Source organism: Cyprinus carpio, chromosome B15 (genome assembly GCF_018340385.1).
Source record: "Cyprinus carpio isolate SPL01 chromosome B15, ASM1834038v1, whole genome shotgun sequence".
NCBI classification, from domain to species: domain Eukaryota; kingdom Metazoa; phylum Chordata; class Actinopteri; order Cypriniformes; family Cyprinidae; genus Cyprinus; species Cyprinus carpio.
In genome coordinates this window covers 28501103-28523602 of record NC_056611.1, presented here as the reverse complement: position 1 = coordinate 28523602, position 22500 = coordinate 28501103, and the positions used below count along the sequence as shown (strand labels likewise).

The 22500-nt window shown below is 38.0% G+C and overlaps 1 protein-coding gene across 6 annotated transcripts in view; it reads left to right on the top strand.

Annotated features, from left to right (window-relative positions):
• The window catches only part of LOC109103656 (protocadherin Fat 3-like), a 298734-nt gene that overhangs the window by 255282 nt on the left and 20952 nt on the right, over window positions 1-22500 (top strand). For all 6 annotated transcript variants that reach the window (XM_042740152.1, XM_042740154.1, XM_042740153.1 and 3 more), the window contains 15 exons: window positions 725-935; window positions 1763-5872; window positions 10373-10569; window positions 12487-12640; window positions 12737-12970; window positions 13094-13483; window positions 13678-13892; window positions 13984-14121; window positions 15604-15747; window positions 15832-16029; window positions 16481-16705; window positions 18366-18942; window positions 20334-20468; window positions 20615-20772; window positions 22181-22500. The exon at window positions 22181-22500 is cut by the window's right edge and continues 149 nt beyond it. In XM_042740152.1, the coding sequence (XP_042596086.1) occupies window positions 725-935; window positions 1763-5872; window positions 10373-10569; window positions 12487-12640; window positions 12737-12970; window positions 13094-13483; window positions 13678-13892; window positions 13984-14121; window positions 15604-15747; window positions 15832-16029; window positions 16481-16705; window positions 18366-18942; window positions 20334-20468; window positions 20615-20772; window positions 22181-22500 (7406 nt within the window). The remainder of the gene's footprint in view (window positions 1-724; window positions 936-1762; window positions 5873-10372; window positions 10570-12486; window positions 12641-12736; window positions 12971-13093; window positions 13484-13677; window positions 13893-13983; window positions 14122-15603; window positions 15748-15831; window positions 16030-16480; window positions 16706-18365; window positions 18943-20333; window positions 20469-20614; window positions 20773-22180) is intronic.

Below are 22500 nucleotides of genomic sequence, written 5' to 3'. Positions count from 1 at the left end.
GCATTGTGTCTCTTACTGGATAGATAGATAGATAGATAGATAGATAGATAGATAGATAGATAGATAGACAGACAGACAGACAGACAGACAGACAGACAGACAAACAGACAGACAGACAGACAGACGACAGACAGACCAGACAGACAGACAGACAGACAGACAGATAGATAGATAGATAGATAGATAGATAGATAGATAGATAGATAGATAGATAGATAGATAGATAGATAGAGCAGAGTTATGGTTTGATTAGTGTTGGAAGTTTGCCTCCCCCCTGTCTCTCTTTCACACTCTCCATGCTTGAGTGCAGGTATGACAGGAACAGGAGATTGCTACTTGTGCTTTGGCAGCCATCACTAGTTTAATGTCGTCTGCACCTGTGTCGTTTCTCCACTGTGATCTAATTATTGATCTGATCTGTATCACTCCTTGTTTCCGCTGTCCCCTGACGAGGGTGAGAGACAGTGAGTGTCATATCTAATAAGCACATGGATATTCCTGCTGCCTGCAAACAGATGAAGTATGTTATTATAATCCGGAGATAGATGTTATCCACTTCTTCTGGAAGTGAGCGAGTTTGTTTTGTCTGTATGTGTTTGTGTGTTGCTGTTTCCTTGTGTTGGATATTGCTGATAGAGAATTCATTTTTGTTTCCCTTTACCACTCTTTTTTGTCTCCATCTTTCTTGCTCTCTTCTTTTCTTCTTTCTTTGCTTCTATATTAGGTGAAGGATCAAGAGTTCCCGTACAGACGTAGCCTTGCTCGTGTCCTGATTGGTGTAGAGGATGTGAATGACCACACCCCTATTTTCACCATGGTGATGTATGATGGACAGGTGTATGAATCAGCTGCACTGGGATCAGCTGTTCTCACAGTGACTGCACTCGATAAGGACAAGGGCCAAAATGCACAAATCAGTTACAGCATCGACTCAGGTATGCACAAGCTCACATACACTACCTGTCAAAATTTGGACACATGATCTTTTACTTTGGAAAAATTGATTTTGGATTTGTGTTAGCATATGACATTATCAATTATTTATTTTATTTTTTTAGTTTAGTTTAGTTTAATTTAGTTTAGTTTACAATGAAGAAAAAGCAGCCATTAAGCTAGTCTCGGCCTCAGATGTCACACCAACGGAACATTTCCATGCCCTTATACATTGGCATGTCACAAAACGAAACGTGATTGGTTGCTTTACCTGTCAGTCATATGGCCTCTTGGGCAGGCCTTGGCCATTCAAAGCGGACAAGATTCTCATAATACCATTCAGCCAGCATACATGGAAACAATAAATTTTGGATTTGTGCTAACATGTGACATTATCAATGATGTTATTTTTTTTTATATTTTTTTTTTTATGGTTACATACAGTACAATGCAGAAAAACCGGCCATTAAGCCAGCATACATGGAAACAATACATTTTTGAAGAATCTAAAAAAAAATAAAGTTTGGATTTATAGTTTTTTTATTATTATTATTTCTTAACGTTTTTGGTAAATTTTTTGTCACACCATATTTTTTTATTTCATAATTTAAATGATTTAATATTACTATTCTCAGATCAGGAAAATTGGGAAAAAGTATACGTGTACAAATTTTTCACTATTTTCTTTACATAAATAATTGCAAACATGCATACAATTTAATGCATTATGACATGTATTTCCTTTTATACAATAATGTGTGTGCTGATAGAGTATAACTGTAAGGACTTTTTTTCTTTTCTTAGACAAATTTTTTCTTTTTCAATTTAGGAAACACAGGGAACACTTTCCGGATTGATCCTGTTTTGGGCATCATCTCATTGGCTCGGGAGCTGGACCTGTCCAACATCGGTCACTACGTCTTGTCTGTTAAAGCAACAGATAATGGTTCTCCAGCATTGTCTTCAACAGCTGTCGTCCGAATTGCAGTCACCTTGTCCGATAATGCTGGTCCCAAGTTTCCCCAAAGTGAATATCAGGCAGAAATATCAGAAGGTGTTGCCATTGGAACTTCAGTCATCACAGTGAATGCTCTAAGTCTGTCCACCCTTACCTATGACATTCGCCACGGCAATGGTCATCGGACATTCCGCATCAACCAGTACAGTGGAGTGATCACTACGCAGAAAACACTAGACTTTGAAACTGTTCCCTCCTACATGCTAATAGTCACCGCAAGCAACATGGCTGGACAGGCCTCAAATGCTACAATAACTGTTACAGTTCTCGACCAAAATGACAATGCACCAGTGTTCCAACAGCTGCGTTACCAAGGAAGTATCAGTGAAGGTGCCGGGCTTAACAGTGTTGTGCAAAGTGACAATGGACAACCGCTAGTCATACGAGCAAGTGACGCTGACCGCAACCATAATGCCCTGTTGGTGTACCAGATAATGGAAGAATCTGCCAGGCGCTTCTTTGCAGTAGATGCCGGTACTGGCTCTATAAGGACAATTGGTCAGCTTGACCATGAAACCACACCTACTTTCCGCTTCCATGTTAACGTCCGAGACAGTGGACATCCACAGCTCTCAGCTGAGCATCCTGCAGAAGTTACCATTGAGGTGCAAGATGTCAACGACTGCCCGCCAAAGTTTTCTCAGACGTCCTATGAAGCTGTCCTTTTGCTCCCAACTTATGAAGGTGTGGAAGCCCTACAAGTTTTTGCTACCGATCCTGATGGCAATGGCCAGTCAGAGCTCACTTACTCATTGACCGATGGGAGCATAGAACATTTCAGCATTGAGCCAAGCACCGGACTGTTGACTGTAAGAAACAGTACTTTTAGCAAAGAACGATTTCGATTTAACATCCATGTTTCAGACGGACGCTTCTCCAGTACCGCTCTGGTTACTGTCCTGGTTCATGAGGCTCTGGACAGTGGCCTGGCTTTTACTCATAATATCTACAATGCCAACATTGAGGAGAACAATGGTAACATAACAACAGTTGCTGTCGTTACAGCACTAGGGAACAAGTTGAATGAACCCCTGCGTTATACTTTGTTAAATGCAGGTGGGAAATTTCGTATTAGGCCAACGTCTGGTGCCATTGAAACTGTTGGAATCCCTTTAGACAGGGAGGAGGAGGAGGAATATGGACTTTTGGTACAAGCAGGCCGTGAGGAAGATCGGCTCCGTGTTGCAAGAGCATTGGTCCGAGTTCAAGTCTCCGATGTCAATGACAATTCTCCAATTTTTGTTGGATTGCCATACTATGCTGCTGTGCAAGTGGAAGCGGAGCCTGGGACAGCGATATTTCGAGTGACAGCAGTGGACCGGGACAAAGGACAAAATGGAGAGGTGAACTACTTTCTGCAGGATGAACTGGGACATTTTGAAATGGACCGTTTGAGCGGCGAGCTTCGCTTACGGAGAGCTTTCGAGGCTGATCTCTCTAGTGTGGAATATCAGGTTCTGGTGTTTGCCCGTGACATGGGAACACCACCTCTTTCCTCTTCAGTCACCTTTCCCGTCACAGTGGTAAACAGAGCAATGCCAGTGTTCGACCGACCATTCTACTCAGTGAAAGTGAGCGAAGACGTACCAATATGGACTCCAATTCTGGGAATAAACGCCAGCAGTCCTGAAGGCCAGAGTGTCCTTTACACAATCACACACGGTGACCCAGGAACACTCTTCTCCATTGGATTTGACACAGGTGTCATCAGTGTCATCGCTGCCCTCGACTATGAGACTAGCCCTTCCCACCGACTCATCGTCAGAGCAACGGACTGCCTCACAGGCGCTCGTGCAGAAGTGGATGTTGAAGTTACTGTTTTGGATGTCAACGACAACCCTCCAGTCTTTGAACAGCCCTCATACAAAGCTGTTATTTCTGAATCTGCCATGATTGGCACTGCAGCTTTGCAAGTTCTCGCAACGGACATCGACTCTGAGAAAAATGCAGCTGTCCGGTACCAAATCATTCCAGACCGCTCCAACAGCACTGACCACTTCCACATCGACAGCAGCAGTGGTCTAATTCTGACAGCTCGCTCCCTGGACCATGAGACCATCCAGCGTTATGTATTTCTTGTCAAGGCAGCAGATAATGGCTTTCCCCCACTGAGCAGTGAAGTGTGGGTCACAGTTGATGTCACAGACACAAACGACAATGCTCCAGTGTTTAACCAACTACTCTATGAAGCCTCTATCAATGAGTTGGCACCAAAAGGCCACTTTGTTACATGCATCCAGGCCTCTGATGCAGACCGTTCAGACGCAGAACGCTTGCAGTATGGCCTGGTGTCTGGAAATGAAAGGATGCTGTTTGAGCTTGATGCCGCCTCCGGTGTCCTTACCCTGAGTGGCCAGCGACGCATGCAGCGCATGTCTTCCACCATCACCCTAAATGTAAGCGTTTCTGATGGAGTGTTTACCAGTACGGCACAAGTGCACATTCGGGTAGAGCGAGCTAATCTACATGCCCCCCAGTTCACCCAGGGCATGTACGAGGCCGATATACGGGAGAACGCACCAGTGGGATCAAAGGTCGTTGCAATCAGGGCACAAGATGCTGATCCTGGACCGTTTGGGGATGTGAGGTATGTGCTGCTCTCAGATTCTGCTCGGGACTTGTTCAGTATTGATGGCAATGGACAAATTACGAGTCTTGAACGCCTAGACCGGGAAGAACGAAGTGAGATGGTGCTGTCCATTGCGGCTGTGGATGCTGGTGGCCGATCTGGATATTGCAGTGTCCGGGTTACCATACTAGACGAGAACGACAACCCTCCACAGTTTGGTGCCTCAGAGTACCATGCAAGTGTGCGGTCCGAGGTTGAACCTGGTACCCTTGTGACGCAAGTACAAGCTTGGGATCTAGATCAAGGTGCCAATGGACAGGTGAGCTACAGTCTGTACAGTGAAGCCAGCCTGCAAGTTACTGAACTTCTGGATATCGACCCGGACAGTGGCTGGGTTGTCACCAAAGGCAATTTCTCCCCTTTGCGTGGGTCTGTACTGTCCTTTTTCGTTAAAGCCTCTGATGGCGGAGTACCTGTTAGGCATTCCCTTGTATCAGTCTACATACATGTTTTGTCTGCCAATGCCCACATACCTTCCTTCAGCCAGCCACAGTTCTCCTTTACCGTGCCAGAGGACATGCCCATTGGTTCCTTGTTGGGAGCAGTGCATCTACACACCTCAACTAGCCACTCGTCCTTCCCAGTAAGCTTCTCGGCGGTGATCGGACAGACTCCAGAGAGTAACAGTGATGGAGTGTTTGTAGTTGACAAAGAAACCGGCATGATCAAACTAGACAAAGCACTGGACCGAGAGTGGACACCGGCCTATCATTTCAAAGTGATGGCAATGTTGCAGCAGGGACGTTTGGATGCAGTTTCGGCTGTAGATGTGGAGGTCAAAGTACAAGATGTCAATGACAACAAACCAGCATTTGAGTCCAATAACTATGAGGCATCAGTCACTGAGGGTCTTTCTCCTGGGACTAGGATTCTGCAAGTACGAGCTTTGGATCCTGATTGGGCAGCTAATGGTCAGGTGACTTACAGTCTTGCTCCACCTGGGTTGCTTGGTGGCTCTGGCGGTGAGGACATTGAAGAACACGGAGCCTACTTTACAATTGACAGCAGCTCTGGTTGGATATCAACACTGAAAGGGCTGGACCATGAGCAGAGCCCGGCCCATAGTCTTACAGTCTGGGCATTTGACCTTGGAGATCCTGCTAGCCAGTCATCCTCAACAACTATAATGATAGCAGTGAGCGACTCCAATGACAACATACCGCAGTTTCTTCAGCCCCGTTACTCCGGAAGTGTTCGTGAGAGTGATGCACCTGGTGAAGTGGTGGCAGTATTGAACACACGGGACAACGACAGCTCACCTGGAAACCGACAAGTCACCTATCATATTACAGGTAAGAACTTTTGAAACAATCGATGTATACTGCATGACCTTCCACCCTGAAAAAAAAAAAAATCATGTTCTTAATAATCTTCTTTTGTTTAATTTTCCAGCTAAAATATTGAATAACCTTTGAAATAAGAAATTGAGAAGCAACACTAAATGAGAAATTTAAGGGATAGTACAGATAAAAATTTAATTCCTGTCATCATTTTCTCACTTGCATGTCGTTCCAAACCTTAGTTTTTCTGTGGAACACAGAAGATGATATTCTGAAAAATGTCCCAGTGCTTTATGCCCATACAATAAAGTCAATGGGGATCAATGTTGTTTTGCACACTCATGACTTTCATTATATGGAGTATGACAAAATACACATAAAAAAAGATACATTCTCTGAAATCAAGTTCTTCTATATGATGCATTTTATATATATATAAAAAAGCTTTAATCATTTTTTGCATAAAATTGACAGGTTTGGTTATTTCAGCTTCAACAATTTACATGTGCGAGTGACAACCATGCAGTCTCTTTAGACACATATTTTAGTAGAAAATCATCCATAAAGAAAGACAGAGAGAAGTCAAACTGCCTTTTCATTCCCATTGTTTTGAATATGTTCAACAAGCACATATAGTTTAAGTGTCCTCATACTGTTGGCCATGTACCGTATCTCTGTGTATGTCGGTGTGCTCTCAATCTAAACATAGCCTGATTTTCTAAAGCCCTGTTCTGCATGTAAGCATAATGTTGAACAGCGCTATTATGGAATGTCAGAAGTCCACAGTAATTACACCTCATTCATCCTCTCCTGATAATGGATTATTCGCTCTAGGGCTACTAGCTGGATTTTGCGGGAGGATGTAGACTGACTTCTTTGCTGGAGAGAAAAACCACTCTCGTTTTATAAGGATTTTATTAAAGCTGTGATGCAACTGCATGCAAAAAACACCGGTGGGATTTGCGATGTGGAAGCGCATCACTTCACGAACGAAACATAATACAGTGACATTTCCGAAAGCAGTAGTTTAGGTGGATAGCGTCTTTGAAAAGGGCAAATATAAACCTCCTTCTTATCAGCATCTTGCTCAGCCAGCTTTAAATATACCTTTATATTCAGCCAGTGTTGAACACCTTGCTTGGTGACAAGGAACAGATTGCACACACATACACACCTTGCACATACTCCTAAGCAGTACACACTTGTAAATTAGGCGCTCAGAAACTCATAACATTGAATTAGGGAGCTGCCTTGTTCTATAATTCATGCTTTTTCACACACACACACACACACACACACACACACACACACACACACACACACACACACACTGAGAGAGAGAAACACTTCTCGGCCTGAACAGAATTTCGATTAAGCTCAACCTTTATGCTGTGATCATGATTTAGACTGTGCTGTCACCAGCAGGAGCAGTATTTTTAACAAGATTTACCACGCACAACACACACAAGCACACAGCCTCTGACTCTTAACTAAATTACAGCCCACAGCATTGAAACTAAAGTAAATATTGTGACACTGGAACTTGTTTGGTTGCTTATTGTTGGTGTACATTCTACCGAGGATTGTTTTCGGAGTATTGTCTTTCTCTGCCGTATCTAAATATTGTTTTACATTTACATTTATGCATTTGGATAAAAATGACTTTCAAACTCCATTCAAGGTACACATTTTACTTTTCTAAACTAAAATAACTAAAGTATAAATGCATATAAAATATAATAAATAATCATAAATAGTTCTTAATATTACCTATCTATCCTGATATTTTATATATAGATAGGTAAAAATTGATAGCCTGAATGCACTGTAAGTCGCTTTGGATAAAAGCGTCTGCTAAATGCATAAATTTAATTTAATTTAATATATATACATATATACATACACACACATATACATACATTTTTCACAGTTTTTGTCCACTTTTATGATGTTTTTGTATCTTTTAAAGCCGAAAGAATGAAACTACATAAAAATGAATAAATATAAAAAGTCTCTCTATTGTTTATATTAGTGTAAATAAGTGCACTTTTGGTCCACTTTTGTGATTTTTTTTATAACATTTAAAGTCTAAAATATTCAGTTCATTGCTTGTAATTGCACTGAAAAGAATGCATCCTTCAGAAAGAAAGTCAAACAACGTAACAACTTCATAAAAATGAGTGAATTATCCCTTTAATTAAATCGTAGCCCATGGCATGTAAATCAAAGTGAACTTTGTGACACGAGCCCTTGTATAGTTGGGATGTGTTCTACTGAGAATAGTCTCTTTCCATTTCTCTCTCTGTCTCCTTCCCTACAGTCCACACTTTCATAACGTTTAAATCCTCTAGTTCAAGACAAACTCAAAAGGTCAGACAGACTCTAATACACTTCTCACAGCCCAGCGGCTCAAACTGGCTCAGAGAACTGCACACCGTATCATAATACACACCTTAGGGAAGGAAAGAGACAAATATACAAACAGATTTGAGTTACCCAAATGTCTTTATTCTCTTTAGGAAGCGAGAGCTTTGTGGGTAAATTCACCTCTCAGGGTATTTTACTGCTGTGTTCAATAGAGCACAGAGCAATTAAACAGTAAACAGTTACTCTATGGTGGTTAATTGCATAATTTGAAGTTTTATTAAGAGGTTCTTTGCTGAAAGTCGTTTAAAGGTTCATAAAGGATATCTTAAACCATGTTAGACCAGCGCACTGTGTATCTCAATAGCACTGAATATCCCCGCCGTAACGGCTATGATTTAACAGCCGTTAAATAGCTCTTCGTGTTGCAGCCTCGTAAAGGTGAAAGGTCACTGCAGAAACACTAATCGACCAGAACTGACTGTAAATGTCTGGAAACACCTCAGTTGAGTTTAACTGGTTGACAAGAAGAACAAAATATGTTGTTTGAGAGAGATGTTTTACGCATGTGTATAGATAGTTGATTTTCAAACCTATAAGGTCTGTGTGTGACTAGATAAAGTACTGTACCAACTATGACAATTAAAATAATAAACATTCTTTTTTTTTTTTTCAGTGTGTGACCAACTGTAAGCTATATATGTGTATTATTATATGCTTGCCATATTTTTGTATTTTAATGTGTCAATTCAGTAAAATTCTGATTGCATTCTATTCCAAATTGCATTTTTATGGGTTTTAAAAGAAGGCTTTTATGCTTACTGAGGCTGCATTTATTAAATCATAAATACATTTAAAACAGTTATACTATGGAATATTATTACATGTTAAAAAACGTTTTCTATTTGAATATATTTTAAAATATAATTTAATTTGTGATGGCAAAGCTGAATTTCAGCATCATTTCACATGATCCTTCAGAAATCATTCTAATATGCTGATTTGCTGCTCAAGAAACATTTATTATTATGTTGAAAACAGTTGTGCTTCTTAATTTTGTTTAGAAACAGTGATACTTTTTTTTAATAGAGAGTTCAAAAGAACAGCGTTTATTTGAAATAGAAATATTTTGTAACATTTAAGTGTTTATAGGCATCAATTCACCACATCCTTTGTGAAAGAAAGTAATAATTTCTTAAAAAAAAAAAAAATGTACTGACCCCAAACATTTACAGCATCGTATATTGCATTATGGCACTGAAAAAGATCAAATAGCCTATCATGAGATTTTGACTGGGATAAACAACACCTTTGATTACTGTACTATGATGTGTTTTTTTTTATATAATGTATTGGCATTCAGACAAGTAGGGTCAGTTTTTATGTGCCTGAATACATTAAGGCCACTGTGCATGAGTGTGCATAAAAAAAAAAGTGTGCAGGAAAATGAAATGCAAGTTTTCAAGCTATCGCTTTTGAAGCACAGAAAAAGCATGCAGTGTGTAAAAGTCATGCTGCACACTCCCTCAACCCAGTGAGCAAGAGCGTGGGATGAGAGAAATGGAGTCGGAAGGCGTCCAGGCCTTTGTTGATGCATCTCTGATAGAAGCTGTTCTGTTATCAGCCCCCAGCTGAGTTAAATTACACTCTTTATTAGATGAATAAGGCAGCGTGTGTTGATACTATGAGTGTACAGTAATTGGATGCTTGTCAACGCGGCTGCTTTGATTATAGAGTCGTTTCCATTGAACTCTCACTCAGTCTCTCGTTCTCATTTTGTCTTTCTTTCCACCTCTGTCTGCTTGAGGTTTAAAAGATGACCTGTCCTAATGAGCCAGGTATGGCTGCCGACCGTGCGATAGATCAGGAAGGCTGTTATGAGGACCTGATTAATGGCAGTGTTGATAATTTAAATGTGAATATAAAGAACTGATTATTATAGTTCATACTAATGAGTATGCCATCATTGAGAGGACTAATGGAGGTTATTAAAACTGCAGATAATCCTGGAAGTGAGCGTGTGTTGTGTTACAATCAGTAGGGGTTTTTATTGCTACTTAAATTGTCACAGACTATTGAGAGAGTAACTGTCCGATATAATCTCTTCTGTGTGTGTGTGTGTGTGTGTGTGTGTGTGTGTGTGTCTAGGTGGTAACAGAGGAGGGGTGTTTGCTCTCGGGTTGGTTCAGGGAGAGTGGAAACTGTACGTTAAACGACCGTTAGACCGCGAGGAACAAGAACGGTACCTCATAAATGTCACGGCGACAGACGGCCTCCACGTTTCCACGGCAACCGTAGAGGTCATGGTCATCGACACCAATGACAACAGCCCTGTCTGTGACCCGGTGAGTTAAAACACTAAAGTTCATTCAGGGAAACATGTAGAAGTCGTCAGAGCTGGTTCCTGCTGTTTTTTCAGTTGGCTAAAAATCGAATTAGTGCATTTTTTGACAGTTTCAAATCTACATGGTAAACATGAATGATTACAAGCCAAAGCCAGGAATATTTTTGGAACCAGTGAGTCCACTTACTGCAGCCAAGAAGTACAGGGGAAATTATCTATGAGCATAAAACATAACCTTGTTGAAATAAGGTCAAGCTGAAAACCAGGCCAGTCTGTTTAGCAGGGGGCATTTGGGTATCATCAAAAAAAATATATTTTAGCAATAAAAAGAAGTTCCATCCATTTTTGGAAAATAAAAAAAAAAAAATGTACATAAATAAAAAAAAAAGGCAATTTTAGTTCAAATGAAACTATAATCCAAAAACATTTAAATATAAATGAAATCTATAAAGTTTTTGGATTATAGTTGCATTTGGACTAAAATGGACAAAAATGTTTGCATTACAACACGTTGATTCCAAAACCAAATACTGTGCCCAAAAAACTTTCAAATCAAGGCTATTACAGCCAAAACATTCAATTCAAACTTTCAGACATGCCTGTGCTTGCCAAAAATGATTACATTGAGAGTTTGACTGCCTGTGATGGCCAAAAGCATTTGAATGTCCAAACATGTTCAAATCAGATGTTCAGATGTGCCCACGATGGCCAAAAATGTCTGAATGCACCCGAAATGATTAAATCAGATGTTTATACATGCCTGTGATGGACAAAGATGATTGAATTGAAATGTTGGAGTGTGGCTGTGATGCACCTGTGATTGCCAGAAATGTTCAAACCAGGTGTTCAAAATGATCCCAAATGTGATTGAAACAAACATTTGAATGTTGTTGTAATGGCCAGAAATGCTTGAATCAGGAGTTTAAATGAGTGTTTGAATGTACCCACAATAACCAGAAAGTTTTGCATGCACCTGCAATGCCCAAAAATGTTAAAATCAGATGTACTTCCATGTCTATAATGGCCTAAAATTATTCAGTGTAATATTTAAAATGCAGCTACGATGGTCAAAAACGTCAAATTATGTGCATATCATTATAAAATGATTGAATTTAATGTTTAAATATGGTTACAAAAATGTTTGCATGTACCTTTGATGGCCAGAAACAAACGAATCAGGATTTTCATATATACCTATAGTGGCCAAAATGATTTGATTATTTCAAAGATGCTTGCAATGGCCAAAAAATTTTCAATTCAGATGTGCATATGATGGCTAAAAATGATCTTATTTAATGATGCAATGGCCAAAAAAAAAATAAAGAATTGAATTGCACATTTGCTCAAATTGATGGGTCAAATATTTTTGCATGCATATACTGTAGGATGGTGGAAAATGTTCAAATCAGATGTTCAAATTTATATATAATGGCCAGAAATTATTGAATTGAACATTTGAATGTGCCTTCGAAGAAAAAAAAAAAAACATTTGCATGCACTTGTTTAGGATTTATTGGTTTTAACAAGCCACCAATAGAAAGTGACCAGTCACCAATAAAGACCCACAGGGTCCATTACAGTTTCATTAAAACCAATACAATTCCCATTATAACCAGTAAAACCATTACGAATTTTGTGATGGTGTCTGTTGTTTTTTGTTTTGTTTTTTTTCAGCAGGGATGGCCAGAAATGTTCAAATCCAGTATTCAAATGTGCCTTCAAAGGTCAAAAACAGTTTGTTAACTGATAATTTCTCCTGCAGATCCCAGTGTTTAAAAAACATTTTCATTTCGCTCTCCATTTTTGGCACTGAAAACATGAGCAAAGAAGAGCTCTTGACTCTTTCCAGCACAAGCCAACCTGAATTTGAAGCCTGAAGCTGATCTGAGCTCTGTAATGAGTGTGTTTGTGCCTGCAGGCCGTGTACTCGGTGTCTGTGTCTGAAGACGTCGCCATAAATAAGCAAATCCTCTGGGTCAAAGCTACAGACGCTGACGTAGGTATAAACGCACAGATCCAGTTTTCCCTGTTCGGTTCTGGAGCAGAAGACTTCATCATACACCCACACACAGGTTTGTGAATCCGGTTTGAAGATATGTCCTGTTTATAATGCTGCTGTTTGCTTATAAGTCTCTCTTTTATTTGTATTTTTTTTTCTCGTTGTGTAGGCGAGCTGAAGATAGCCGCGGCGCTGGACCGTGAAAAGGTCGCGCAGTACTCTCTGGTTGCCCGTGCGACAGACGGCGGCGGTTTGTGGTGCGAGGCTGAGGTTGCGGTGGTTCTCTTGGACGTGAATGACAGTCCGCCGATGTTTAGCATGCCCCATTACACCGCGAGCGTCTACGAGAACACCGCCACTAAAGCTCTGCTGACCCGAATACAAGCCATAGACCCTGATCTGGGTACGAGCATGTCATTTTGATGCGTTTGAGCTGTGACAGCGTAAGAGAAAGTAAATAGAATAGCTTAGAACTGCTTGTATACAGTTAAAACTGAGTGGATTTTGCATGTGTTTTATTTTGCAGGTGTTAATCGTAAAGTGGTCTATTCCCTTGTTGATTCGGCTGATGGGGTCTTCTCCATTGATAAATCATCTGGGATTGTTGTTTTGGAGCGTCTGCTGGACCGCGAGGTTCAGTCCTCATATCTTATAACGGTCCGTGCGTCAGATCAAGGCGTTCCCGTTCGCCTCTCTTCCCTTGCGAACATTACGATCACAGTTTTGGACATTAATGACAATCCGCCCGTGTTTGAGAGGAGGGACTATCTGGCCACGCTTCCTGAAGATGTGACAGTGGGTACGGAAGTGGTACAGGTTTACGCTGCGAGTAAAGACATTGGCACCAATGCTGATATTTACTACAACATCCGATCCGGAAACCAACAGGGCCATTTCACCATCAACATCAACACAGGTGATGAGATGCATTAAATAAGATTATTATTTACGCCATACAGAAATGTGATGAAATGATAAATATATCATGTAATATACACACAATTTGGAATAAAGATTTATTTTGTATGTTTGAATGTACATATATATATATATAAAATATATCCCATAGATTCCCTCTATAACAAGATTTGTATCTTGTGCTGCATACAGGTGCCATCTCTGTTTCTCGACCGCTGGACTTTGAGTCCTGCAAGGATTATTTCCTTACGGTGGAAGCAACTGATGGCGGGACTCCGCCCCTTAGTGCTGTTACCATGGTGAACATCAACCTGACAGACGTCAATGACAACGCCCCCATGTTCAGCCGCGACGCCTACAGCGTGTCCATCAGCGAGGACGCTAACATAGGAGACACCGTGGTCAAGGTAACCACTCACGAAATTCACATACAGTACGTCTTATTTTTGTGTCTTTGAGATCCACATTATAATTTGGTGATTTGTCGCGATCACCTAGGTGACCGCGGAAGACGTCGACAGCCAAGCGAACGGCGACATCCTGTATTCCATCGTCAGCGGCGACCGAGAGAACCAGTTCTTCATCGAGCCAATCACGGGCCAGATCAAAGTCAACAAGCAGCTGGATCGAGAAACGGTGAGGAATGTGGGATGTCGCCACGGCGACCGTTACTATGACAACTGAGTGACAGAGAAATAAAGGCATCAAATAGGACAAAATCCCCGCACAGAGTCTTTATTTTAAATGACACTGATCAGGGAACAGCTGATGAGAAGAAGAAATCAAATCCTTCACGGCAGACATCCACACAGTAAAGCCTTTAATAACAGACACAGCGTCATAGTTTCATTTAATATGAAAGATTCTCCATGTGTATGAGATTAAAATAATAGTATTACACCTGTGAAACCGCTTACATAATAGATAAAAATTATTATGATTTTGGAGTTTGCTTTAGTAAAGCATATGCTTTGATAACTGATTAAGTGAGTTCGTTAAAAAAAATGGTAATATGAATATAAAAAATTATAACATATAATATAATTTTTTTTTGTAAACTAAAAGTTTGGAATTTATAAGATTGTAATTTAAAAGATTTTTTAGTTTTTGAATCAAGTCCTTTAGCATTTTTTAATAAAAAATACAGTAAATAGTTATGAAATATTTATACAGTTTAAAATAACAGTTTTGTATTTTATTTATAAATACTGTTCATTTTGATTTAAGTAACATTTCAGTCTTTATTTCTTATTTGATAAATATTTAATTAAAAAAATGAACATAAAACGCCATTTATTTGACATTTTTTGTAACATAATAAATGCCTTTACTGTCACTTGATCAGTTTAACGTGCCCTTGCTGAATAAAGTATTAATTTCTTTAAAAACAAAATTACTGAAACCAAGTGTAGTTTTTTTTTATTTTTATTTTTATACTCTTATTTATTTTAAATATTTAAAAAAAAAAATCTGTCTTGGTTTGGCCAGTGGTACATGATGTTATATAACTGCAACCACTAGATGGTACTAAAGTTTCTTTAGATTACATGCAGACTCTCCTTTTCACTCCCAAGTCAATTAACTTAATGAAGTCATTGTCGTCTTCATCTTACTGAGTCTGTTCAATTATAGATGGTTAAATGGGGTCAAATCATTTCCAGGCTTTTGTGAAATAAGACTTTGATGAATGATGTAGACATACTCTTTAAACTATCAGCGTAAATCCTCTATAAAGTCCATTAATTGTAACTAAGACTCAACAAAAGAGAAAATAATGATTCATTTAGAAAATGAATCCCTTCTGAATAGTCCTTACCATTATAAGTGGAGTTTAAAAATTAAATAAAATGCCACAAATGTATGGCTTTTCAAATGAACAGCGAAGAAAATCAGATGAAAAATAGCAAAAAGAAGAGAAACTGACAGCAAGGAGTTACAAACCTAGGTTGTGTGTCTGTATGTATGGAGCTTCAGATCATCCGTCAGCCTGTCATGAAATATTTATGACACAGTCAGAGTGAAAGAGAATATATAGATGTGTGTTCATCTCTTTACTTTGTACTTTCTTTTCATCTCTTATTCTGTACGTTTTAAACCTCTCTCTGTGTGTATCTGTAGATGGCTGGTTACTCGTTGTCCGTCAGAGCTCTTGACAGCGGGACGCCTGCGATGTCCTCCACCGTTCAGGTCAACATCGACATCTCTGACGTCAACGACAACCCGCCCACCTTCACTCCAGCCAATCACACTGCTGTTATACAGGTGCGATACAATGAGTGACAGATGAATCAGCCAATCATGTTCAAGTAATTCCAGCAGTTTAATGTGAGCTTTACTCATCAACAGGAGAACAAGCCTCTGGGAACAAGTGTCCTACAGCTGTCCGTCATCGATAAGGACGCCAGCCACAACGGCCCGCCTTTTCATTTCCACATCCTATCAGGAAATGAGGGGGCGTGGTTTAAACTGGATAGAGAGGGGCTGCTGACATCTAATAAGGTGTTTCGTAGGTCCGAGGGCACCGATTATGTCATTCACGTACAGGTAAAAAAATAAAAATAAAAAAATAATAATTATATTGTATTTATACACTACCAAAAATAAGATTTTTTTATATGTTTGAAAGTCTTCTATGCTCGCCAAGACTGAATTTATTTAATGAAAAATACAGAAAAAAACAGTAATATTGTTAGATATTATTACAATTTTAAATCACTCTTTTCTATTTGAATATCTTGTAAAATATAATTTATTCCTGTGACGAAAAGTTTAATTTTCAGCATCATTAATGCAGTCTTCAGTGTCACATGATCACTCAGAAATCTGCTGCTCAAGAAACATTTCTGATTATCAGTTTTAAAAAAGACAAGACGCTTTTGGGGAAACTGATACATTTTATTTAAATGTAGAATTTAGATTAAATATAAATAAATAGTTCTGTGGTTGTGATTGAGGCTTGATTCAGCCAATCACTGTCCGCTGTTTCACCCCATAGGCCAGTGATTCAGGCAGGCCGCCCCTGTCGTCGATGGCGACCGTGTTGGTGCGTGTGATAGAGGAGAGCGTGCACAAGCCAGTGGCGTCACCTTTACATGTGCACATCGTAACTATGGAGGACGAGTTTCCAGGAGGTGTAATCGGTCAGATCCACGCCACAGACCAGGATGCCTTTGATATTCTTACCTACGGACACACACACCAGCAGAGCAGCCTGTTCAAGGTATATGAGTGTGTGATCCATTGGTTTGTGTTTCCGTTATGCATGCATCACAGTTTTGAAAGTCATTCTCATGTTTTAGATTAAGTCCAAATTGAAGTCCACTAATCCCCTACAATAATTACCATTCAGTTATTATTATCTCATTGAGTTTTTATTATGAATTAGTTAATACGTTTATTATTCGAATGTGACTGTGGACCACAAAACCATTCATAAGTTGCACAGTTCTATTTATAGCAATAGCCAACAATATGTCGTATGATTTTTCTTTTTTTACCAAAATCATTAGGATATTAGGTAAAGATCATGTTCCATAAAGATATTTTGTAGATTTCCTACTGTAAATATATTAAAACTTATTTTTTGATTAGTAATGTTCAATGCTAAGAACATCATTTGGACAACTTCAAAGATGTTTTTCTAAATTTTTTGATTTTTTTGCACCCTCAGATTCCAGATTCTCAAACAGTTGTATCAGCCAAATATTGTCATATCCTAACAAACCATACATCAGTGGAAAGCTTAAGATTATTTATTCAGCTTTCAGATGATGTATAAATGTCGATTTTTTTTTATTAAATATAATTAATAACTTGTTTTTGTCTAAAATAAAAACTATGAAAATGAAGCGATGGTATTGATGGGGATTATGCAAAACCAATTTTTTTAATTTTACAATTATATAATTAATATTAATTACAAATGTATAAATTATATATTAATTATATACAAATATATATATATTATTATTATTATTATTATATTTTACTTATTTATTTATTTATTTATTTATTTATTAATTAATTAATTATTATTATTATTATTATATTTTACTTATTTATTTATTTATTTATTTATTTATTTATTTATTTTTTTAATAGATAACATCAGAGCAGCCTACAATGTAAAAGTGAAATAAGAACCCATAAAGTGCAATCCATTATACCTACTACCATTTGGTACAACTTCGTCAGAGACATAAAAATGATTATCCATAAAATGGGGTAAATACTGCAGCAATGCATAAGCCAGTTTTCAGCTATTGCAGTTGTGTGAAAAAATAAGTACATATGTGTGTGTGTTCACGATTAATCTCATCCAAAATAAAAGATTTTGTTTATATACTATATGAGTGTGTTCTGTGTATATTTATGATGTATATGTAAATACAAACACATGCATGTATATATTTAAGAAAAATAAGTTGTTTATATGTTAAATACATTTATATATATTATAAAATATAATTATATAAATGTATATACATGTAAATATTTTCAAAATATATACTGTATATGTGTGTATTTATTTATACATAATAAATAAACACAGTACACATACATACAGTATGTTATGTAAATATTATGTAAACTTTTGAGTAATCGTTTGACAGCACTTATATAGGTGTGGATATATATATATATATATATAGTAGTGTTTGTGAAATTGTATACATTTAAAATAAAATTTAGTTTTGTTGAATTGTTACTAAAATATTTAAATAAATTGCATTTTACTTTGTTTAGTTAATTTATTTTATTTTATTCTATCAGACATTATCAAAAATCAAAAAAACTCTAATTTTGAGTTCACAGGTTGAATCAAAACTTCTGTGAAATCTTATTGTGTTTTTTGACGTGTCCATCTTTTTCTCTGGCAGGTGAGTCCTCGAGACGGGCGCATCATCGCTCTGAGCGGGTTGGATGCGGGTCGCTACAGCCTCAACGCTACAGTAACAGACGGCCGCTTCACTGTGAACGTGCCGGTGAGCATGCATGTAGAGCAGGCCTCGGCCGAGATGCTCCACGATGCCGTGACCATCCGTTTCGACCGCGTCTCCCCTCACGACTTCGTGTCCCGTCACCTCCCCTCGGTCAGACGTGTCCTGTCCAGCGTGATGGCGACACCGCGGCCCGACGATCTGCACGTGCTCAGTGTGCAGCCGGTGGAGTCCACGGGGCAGCTGGATCTGCTGGTTGCGGTGGAGACGGCGGATGGCGGCGGGTTCTACAAGGCGGCGCTGGTGACGCAGAAGCTGAGCTCGGCGCGCCGGCAGCTGGACCAGGTTCTGAGAGTCTCAGCTGTGCTGGATAAGAACTGCTCGGGTCTGGACTGCAGGGAGGCCCAGTGTGAACAAACCATCATCCTGGACTCACACAGTCTGCTCACATACAGCTCCACCAAAACCAGCTTCGTGTCGCCCAAGTTCCACAGGAACACACGATGCGTTTGCAGCGGTGAGTGAACAAATCCTCGACCCAGGATCATTTTAAACAACATTTTTCATTTAAAAGCCCGTTTTCCAGCACAGTTTGATGCTTTTATCCAAAATGAATGACAAAAGAGGGACACAATATCCATGCATATAGGCTATTATATTCATGGTATTTCTGCTGTAATTATAGTTTATTAATTTATATATTTAACTAATAGAATTTTACTAATAGAATTTTAGTCTCTAAATCAATTACATGGTGCTGTTTGACTATGTGAACCATTAAAGAACAGAATGTATTTATACATCTAATTAATAGAATTTTAATATTAGAATTTATTTGTTTATTTTAATAGACTTTTTTAATAGAAACTGTACTGATATTTAATTAACCACAATTCAATTTGTAATTCTTGAAGTTTCAACAAGTATGTTATTGAGGGGTGTTTTTTATTTCGATTTTAATTTAAGTTGGAGTTAGAGTATTTTAATATATTAATAATAATTGATTTATTTAAATACTTTTAAGTTATCCCGTGGTATTTTTAGAATTTTGATGAACATTTATGTTTACTTATTTATGAGTTTATAATATTGAGTCTCGTTCAATAATTTTGCTTAAGTTGTGAATAAATACACAAATAAAATTTACACAAATTTTTGTGTTTAGAAAAAGTTTATACCTTTATTATACTGTTGATAAATGTGCATTTTGTATCTATCCATATCCATAACCTATCCATATAACCAGTCAAGCTTTTTAATTTTTGTTACTTGAAAATAATCCTTTTGTCATTAGTCATTTTGTTTCTAGCTATAATATATAGAAATAGACATTTTGGCATAATTTATGATTCTAAGGCCATTTATTGCATATGTGCAATTTTAGTTGCAAGATCATACATTTTGTATAGTTTTAAATTAGAAATGTAATTAATTGTGATTTATTCATGTAAATGTGTAAACACAGGTTTTGCAGCAAAAAAAAAAAAAAAAAAAAAAAAAAAGTGCTGTTTGACTATGTGAACCATTAAACCGTTTCCATCACAAAATTTAAAAAACTATGTTTTGGAATAAATATTTAATGAAAACTCTAGCACTGTGCTGATTCTCACTGTATATAAAAGCATATGTAAAACTTTCCTGAACACAAGGTTAAAAGCCCATCTTTAAAAGACGTTAACGCAAGGTTAAGTGTAGTGTGAAAGGCCTTTACTTAAGCCGCCTATTAAACATGCACTTACAAAATGACACTTTTGAACACGGGCCACGTCCTTGCACTCATAAACAGCAGGAACAGAAACACATAATTTAAATTAGGTAAAATATCTGTGTTCAGTATTATCACAGTACACCACTATAACAAGAGCAGGTTTGTTTTGCGGTAGTAATTTCTCCCTCTCTTTCTCTCAGACGGGAGTTGTTCTGCTGCGTCGGAGGTGTGTGCGGATATGAGATGTCCTGGTGACATGCAGTGTGTGGGAACGGACAACAGCAGGGGGCCGTATGCGTGCCAGTGTCCACCGGGCAAACTGGGAGAGTGTGCAGGTAACATATAACCCTGTATGAAAGCTCTTTATGTGTGATATATAATGTGGCACCTTCTTAAAATATGAGCTGTTTCCTTTCCAGTGACTGATGTTTTGTGTGTGTGTGTGTGTGTGTGTGTGTGTGTGTGTGTGTGTGTTGTTCAGGACACACCTCTCTGAGCTTCTCTGGTAACAGTTATATCAAGTACAGAGTAACGGATGGAGAGAGGAGCGGAGAGATGAAGTTAGCTCTCCGCATCAGAACGCTGCAGAGCAAGGGAATCATTATGTACACACGTACAGATCCGTGCAGCGTGCTGAAGGTACACACCATAAAACACACTTATAGCATTCATATACTTTGTTCTAATGACTTTTTAACATGGAAAGGAAGTGAAAAGACGTTATGAAATCTTAAAAAAAAAAAACATTTTGAGAGGTTAGCTGTGAACACTACCAGTCAAAAGTTTTAAGATTGTTTCAAATGTTTTTAAGAGAAGTCTTTGCTGCTCACCAAGGCTGCATTTACTTGATACAAAATATAGTAAAACAGCAGCAATATGAAGCATTATTCTAATTTATAATAATTGTTTGAATATATTTTACTATGTAATTTATTTCTGTGATCAAAGCTGAATTTTCAGCATCATTACTACAGTCTTCAGTGTCACATGATCTTCAGAAATCATTCTAATATGCTGATTTGATGCTCAAGAAACCTTAATTATTATCAATGTTGAAAACAGTTGTGTTGATTAATATTTTTGTGGAAACCATGATACATTTTATTTTTATTCTTTAGCTAGAAAGAATCAAATCAGGAAAATTGTATCAATAACCGAGCTTCAACACTGTTTTTTTAGTTTGTTTGTTTGTTTGGTTTTTAGAAAGTAAAGAATTTCTAATATATATATATAAATATTTACCAGACTAGATTTATTTATTTGTTTGTGGTAAATAAATTGATTTATTCTAGATGTATCAATTTATTTACCACAAACTTATGAGGAGTAGTATACAGTATTGCAGTATTTGTTTTACATTATTGATGACATGATGACAGTAATAATAATACATATTGTTTTGACTGTTTAGCAGAAAGTGTTGGATCTTTTAAATGGTTTTGGAGCTTTTGTGTAAAAAAAAAACAAAAAAAAAGTTAAAGCTCGGTTATTGATACAATTTTCCTGATTTGATTCTATTCTGATTCACAAAATCTCAGTTTGATTTCATTTGATTCATTTTGGTATATTTTAGCTATCATGTTTTGCTTACATATTCATACATTTAAATTTGCTTACATATTCTTACATTTAAACTCTCTGCTAATGCTTGAAATTATACAGAAGAGTTTTATAGACTGATCCAAATAAGCCTTTGAACTTTTCATTAAAGGAACCGACTCATAAGAGTAATTCATTTAGGACAGAGTTTTCCAAACTGGGCTGTGTGTAGGAAATGCCGGGGGTTGTGTGTTGATGAAAAGCTAATAATTAATTAAATCATAAAAATTAAAAACTGTAATAAATAAGTACAATAAATGTACCATGAACGTGCAAATCTGTCGATAAATTATATGTTTTATGTTAATATTTGAGTTTGAATGACACAAGTTTAAGAATCTGTTGTTTAGGGGATTGCTATATGTTTGCTTTGCATGCCATTATTTCACAATGTGATATTTTTAATCCATCACATTCAATACAGACTGTTTCTGCATTTGATTGACAGATCGAAGAGGGAAAGCTGTGGTTCCAGTTGGACTGCGGCAACAGTCCCAGGAGCATCGGGATCTCCGGCCGTCCGGTCAACGACGGGAACTGGCACCACGTTGTCCTGGAGCTGCGAGGAAACTACAGCAGCCTTTCGCTAGACGACATGTACGTGGAGCGGCGACTGGCCTCGACCAAATACCGACCTCTGGGAGCAGATCTGTCCATTTATTTCGGAGCGCAGGTGTCGCCTCCGGACGGCCATAGCTTGACGGAAAGAAAGGGTCCGCGGGTCACCAACGGCTTTCAGGGCTGTTTAGACTCTGTGGTTCTGAATGA